Source organism: Salmo trutta, chromosome 13 (genome assembly GCF_901001165.1).
Source record: "Salmo trutta chromosome 13, fSalTru1.1, whole genome shotgun sequence".
NCBI classification, from domain to species: Eukaryota; Metazoa; Chordata; class Actinopteri; order Salmoniformes; family Salmonidae; genus Salmo; species Salmo trutta.
The window spans coordinates 41,608,282-41,614,281 of NC_042969.1; the positions used below are offsets into that span (position 1 = coordinate 41,608,282).

Below are 6,000 nucleotides of genomic sequence, written 5' to 3' on the forward strand. Positions count from 1 at the left end.
ACTTAGAATACAGAACACATGGCTAACATAATACAAACACTTACAATACAGAACACATGGCCAACATAATTCAAACACTTCAATACATTATAGACTGTCGAGCATTTATTCTCTGGATGGGAAAACAGTATTGTGTAAAAAAAAAAAAAGACAATTTGAACAGCCATAAATGATTTAAGTTACAGTGAGCCGTTTAAACGGAAATTAATTTCAGTACTGGACAGATCCTGTAAGGATGCAGTAAAGTTTCACTTTGTAAGGAGTACACTGCATGGTGGTTTTGGAAAACGCGTGTGACGTCTTTGGCGGTTATTTTTACGATGCATTGTTAAAACGTATCATTAAAAAAACGTTTACTATTTCGTAAAAATTCATTACAATGTAAGGTTAGAAGGGTTAGGCCCATTTTAAAGAAGATAATTTTAGAAATAGCCGGGGTTTATGACTTTGTGATAACGAGTGACGGGGTGGAGGTGGAGACTACACGGTATAAATACCGCTCCGGTGGCGGACAGCGTCATTATCTACACACCTTCACAACGGGAAAAATGTGGTTCTTTACACGGCTGACTCTCGCCCTTGTCTGTGTTGCCGGTGAGTGTTTAACTCTACTTTTACTTCATTCGTTTCAAGAGGCAGTCAAATAGTTGTGTTAAATAACAAATAGCTGTACATTAACTTCTAGGAGCAGACTTCTTAACTTATTTAGACAAACCATCGATACTACCGGCGGACTGCCTTCGTTGGCGATCGCACAAATGTATGACTAGAGAGAACATGCACAGTCTCCCGTTTAGATTGGAGATGTGCAGTTAAATCACAGTGAGACTGACACTTGCCATCTCTACTTGTAGTTTTGGCACGGGGAGCGCGTCTCCCTGACGGCACCACGGAGGTAAGCGACCTGTTTGTTTTATGGGGGAGGGAAAGACTGCGCATTCAAACACTTTGTCCTATGTGCTCGGTTAATGTTACATTTTATTTTCTTAGTCTATGCCACTCTGACATTGCTCGTCCATATATTTATACATTCTTAATTCCGTTACGTTAGATTTGTGTGTGTATTGGGTGTAAATTGTTAGTACTGCACTGTTGGAGCTAGGAACACAAGCATTTCGCTACATCCACAATAACATCTGCTAAACACGTGTATGTGACCAATAAGATTGGATTTGATTATGTTTAGTCACTTCCTAATTAACAATTGGTTGACATGACAGTCTGGTGTATTCATTTTATTTAGCTAGTCAGTTAAGAACAAATTCTTATTTACAATGATGGCCTTCTGCTGGGTCGGGGCCTGGGCTTAAACAAACAAATACAATATAAATATAGGACAAAATACACTTCTCAACACTACATAAAGAGACCTAACACAACATGAAGGCAGCACAAACATGGGGCAAAGTCAACAGCACAAAGGTCAAGAACGTAGTGATCACACAAAGCAGCCACAACTGTCAGTAAGAGTGTCCATGACTGTGTTTGAGATTAGGAACTGTCCAGTTTGAGTGCTTGTTCAAGTCGCTAGCTGCAGTGAACTGAAAAGAGTGACCCAGGGATGTGTTTGCTTTGGGGACCTTTAACAGAATGTGACTGGCAGAATGGGTGGAGGATCAGGGCTTCAGTAGATATCTCAGATGGTGGGGGGAGTGAGGCTTAAGAGTCTGATTACAAAACATTTTGCAACAAACGGTGTACTCAATGTTTTTCAGCAAATGAGAATTTATTGTATATTGTCCCTGTTTTTGCCTCATTTGATCTGTTTGCTTTCTAGAGTTCAAGGTTTCCATTGTGAAATGTTTTGCAATAGAATCTAACTAATGAAAGCACCCCGGGTGCACTGCCAGTGGAAGGGCTGGGAAACATATGGTTTGTTCCCTGTAATCTGTCTTCCTAATGGTGTCATACCAGAACACTACCAATAACTTGCTCTATTTATTGAGACCGAAGTCCTTTATTATATAACCTGGTTTGTCCAACAGCCTGACTGTTCCCAGTACAACATGCCCATGTGCACCCGCAACTACGAGCCAGTGTGTGGAAGCGACGGCATCAGCTATGCTAACGAATGCATGCTGTGCTTTGAAAACATGTAGGTATCCAACTAAAGCGTTCAACTGACTTGTCTCTCTTGCTCTGCATGTCTTAATTATGTTCTGTGTTCCCAGGGAGCAGAAGAGTAACGTTCACATCAGGAGTAAAGGAGAGTGCTGAACCAGACATGACCGTCCATTGTCTCGGCGACCCACCAGGCCACTCACTATTACCATTTCCTGTTGCCTTGTCAAAACACTGGCATTGTTTAATTTTGCTGTCTAAACGCTGAGGAGTCAGTAAGCAACCTGTCAAGTGCCTCAATATACTTTGAACTGGTTCCTCAACACCCATTTCCTTTTTCCTGTCTGTCATAGTGTTCTGTTGACTCAACCCTTCACTACCTGGTCTTTAAGACTTGTGTAGTGTACTTGGTAAAATGTTATTCTTTTAAATGGAATAGTCATGTGTATTTTACTTGTCTACCTGTATCTGTAATTAAAACTATTTTAGAAAAATAGATTGTTTCCTTGTCAGTTGTCAGGGTCTGGATGAATAGTTGGAATGTGGAGAAACTGGTTCAGCTGGACCCATGATGTCTGGTTGTTACGATTCCTACAAAAGGTAGTGGGAATGGAAAAATAACCTTTTAACCTGTTGGGGATAAAGGGCAGTATTTGCACGGCCGGATAAAAACGTACCCGATTGAATCTGGTTACTACTCCTGCCCAGTAACTAGAATATGCATAATTGTTTGATTTGGATAGAAAACATCCTAAAGTTTCTTAAACTGTTTGAATGGTGTCAGTATAACCACTCATTTGGCAGGCCAAAACCTGAGAAGATTCCAAACAGGAAGCGCTCTCTGTCTATTTCTTGGCCTTGATCATCTCTATCCAAAACGGGATCTCTGGCATAACGTAACATTTTCTAACGCTCCCATAGGCTCTCAGAAGGCGCCAGAACGTTGAATGGTGGCTTTGCAGGCCATGGCTGAAAAACAGTAGCGCATTTGGCAAGTGGTCGATCTGAGAACAATGAGACTGGGGCGCGTGCACGAGCCGACACCATGTTTTTATTTTTTCGTCTTTGAACGAAAACAGGGTTTCCCGGTCGGAATATTATCGCTTTTTTTACGAGAAATTGCATAAAAATTTATTTTAAACAGCGTTTGACATGCTTCGAAGTACGGTAATGGAATATTTTGAAATGTTTTGTCACGAAACGCTTTGGGCGCATCACCCTTTACCCTTCGGATAGTGTCTTGAACGCACGAACAAAACGCCGTTATTTGGAGATAACTATGGATTATTTGGAACCAAACCAACATTTGTTATTGAAGTAGAAGTCCTGGGAGTGCATTCTGACGAAGAAAAGCAAAGGTAATCCAATTTTTCTAATGGTAAATCTGAGTTTGGTGAGTACCACACTTGGTGGGTGTCAAAATAGCTAGCCTGTGATGGCCGGGCTATCTACTCAGAATATTGCAATGTGCTTTCACCGAAAAGCCATTTTAAAATCGGACATAGCGATTGCATAAAGGAGTTCTGTATCTATAATTAAAATAATTGTTTTTTGTGAACGTGTATCGTGAGTAATTTAATAAATTCACCGGAAGTGTTCGGTGGGAATGCTAGTCACATGCTAATGTAAAAAGCTGGTTTTTGATAAAAATATAAACTTGATTGAACAAAACATGCATGTATTGTATAACAATGTCCTAGGGTTGTCATCTGGTGAAGATGATCAAAGGTTAGTGCTGCATTAAGCTGTGGTTTGAGTTTATGTGACATTGTATGCTAGCTTGAAAAATGGGTGTCTGATTATTTCTGGCTGGGTACTCTGCTGACAATCTAATGTTTTGCTTTCGTTGTAAAGCCTTTTTGAAATCGGACAGTGTGGTTAGATTAACGAGAGTTGTCTTTAAAATGGTGTAAAATAGTCATGTTTGAGAAATTGAAGTCATAGCATTTCTAAGGTATTTGAATATCGCGCCATGGGATCCACTGGCTGTAGGTGGGACGCAAGCGTCGCATTGCCCAGAGAGGTTAAAGGTTAAGTGAAATGTGATTGTCATGCTGGCTGAGTTGGGACGGTTACCACTTTTCAAATCCAGATGCTGCCCCCCCTCAGGTGTCAATGACCTAAATCCACCATACTCACTGAACACCTGCATGAAGTTAGGGTGATGTTTCTTTGTTAGTGCAAACACCCTCAATCACATCTTGATTCCTGTGCACCATACAATAAGGATTCTCTTCAATCTGTAAAGTTGAAGTGTTACAGATTCCATGATAGAAATATGAAGGTAATTGATCCGACATATGCAGTGTTTTAACCACTACAGCAGAAACGTTGCATTACCCCCTCACTGCGCACTGGCTCTTCCAACTTGTTCACATTCAACCCTCACTGTGTACTGGCTCTTCCAACCTGTTCACATTCAACCCTCACTGTGTACTGGCTCTTCCAACCTGTTCACATTCAACCATCACTGTGCACTGGCTCTTCCAACCTGTTCACATTACACCCTCACTGTGTACTGGCTCTTCCAACCTGTTCACATTCCACCCTCACTGGGTACTGGCTCTTATAACCTGTTCACATTCCTTTCCTCTGGAAAAAGAACACAGTTAAAAGCACAAATAAACTCAAATCGACCCCACACTAGCTATACCGTCCAGAGGTTGGTCATCGTCCAGTATACCGTCCAGACAGGAAGTCACTCAATTCATCAGACTTGTCTTCTAATCTCTGCATTCTCTCTTTTTAAAGCCAGTTTAAGGTTCTTCAAGAGTCTAAGATATTATTCAATATAAGTGATGTCACAAATAGGAATGAGAAATGTGAAATACTGTTATTAAGAATGAAGGAAACGCACACCTATAAAGGCGAGGTGCTGGCTAGCGGAGTAGAAAATAAGGGAAAGCCGCACACTAAGAGCTCAGATGCAAAAATGTGATAACCAACGTTTTGACAGCAAAGCTGTCTTCATCAGGGTATCATCAAACACTGCGAGATGAGTCATTTATATAGTGTCGAGACACACAGGTGTTTGTAATCGTGGCCTAATATCATTGGTTAACTCAAATATTAAAAAAAATGGCATACAAATGGATAGCATACGATCATAGCATTTGTAGTCTAAAATGTATCTAACAAACAATTACAATGGCACAATCACAAGAATGACTTCAGATCAAAGTCTATGTTGAGACCGAAGGAGCAAGGGTCTTTTAAATTAAAGATCCAGGCAGCCTCTCGTTAACAAATTATCAAGGTCACCCACTCTCCTCGGGAGGGTGACATGTTTGATGCCAATATAACGCAGAGACTAAATCGAATGGTTTGCTTCCAAAAAGTGGGCCGCAACTGGGTAGTCAAGTTTTTGCACCTAATGCTGCTACGATGCTCTGAGACCTACTTTTAATTCACGCTTTGTTTTACCCACAATTTTTACCACAAGGACAAGTTCTAAGATAAATAACTGCCTTAGTGGAACACGTAATAACACCTTTAATTGGGATAGATTTCCCTGTTTGGGGGTGTTTGAAGGATCTACATTTATAAGTGCCATTGCATTGAGCACAGCCATTACACTTGTAATTTCCATCCAGTATGGGCGCAAATAGACGTTGTTCAGGAATATCTTGGTGGTAAATAAGAGTACCAATTGGTCTCAGATTTCTGCCCCGCGAGAATACGACCAGGGGAAGGTCAGAACACATTACCGAGACTATCATCATATTTCAGAATGTGCCGATGTTTGTGAACGATTCCTTTAATTTGTTCAGAGCACTTTGAATAGCGGGTAGTGAGAACGCAAGAATGCGTCTTTTTGTGAGACTGACCTTGAAAAAGGTCTCGTTTTGTTTTGAATTTTCTCAATGGCAATATTAATCTGATCATTGTTGTACCCCCTCTCCTTGAACTTATCCTGCGTCTCAGCCATATTTCTGTCAA

At 40.8% G+C, this 6,000-nt stretch overlaps 1 protein-coding gene across 1 annotated transcript; it reads left to right on the forward strand.

Annotated features, from left to right (window-relative positions):
* Positions 1 to 486: 486 nt before the first annotated feature.
* On the forward strand, positions 487 to 2,557 carry LOC115205789 (trypsin inhibitor ClTI-1). The gene is made up of 4 exons (XM_029772104.1): positions 487 to 594; positions 855 to 895; positions 1,986 to 2,095; positions 2,172 to 2,557. Exons 1-4 carry the CDS (start codon positions 549 to 551, stop codon positions 2,215 to 2,217), a joined length of 243 nt encoding a protein of 80 aa, XP_029627964.1. The 5' UTR covers positions 487 to 548; the 3' UTR covers positions 2,218 to 2,557.
* Positions 2,558 to 6,000: the final 3,443 nt, after the last annotated feature.

Excerpts from the sequence above, each read along its gene's own strand:
- LOC115205789 (XM_029772104.1), top strand. The coding sequence starts at position 549 with ATGTGGTTCTTTACACGGCTGACTCTCGCCCTTGTCTGTGTTGCCG. Across the intron at positions 595-854 it reads CGCCCTTGTCTGTGTTGCCG|TTTTGGCACGGGGAGCGCGT; the intron begins GTGAGTGTTTAA and ends CTCTACTTGTAG. Across the intron at positions 2,096-2,171 it reads ATGCTGTGCTTTGAAAACAT|GGAGCAGAAGAGTAACGTTC; the intron begins GTAGGTATCCAA and ends CTGTGTTCCCAG.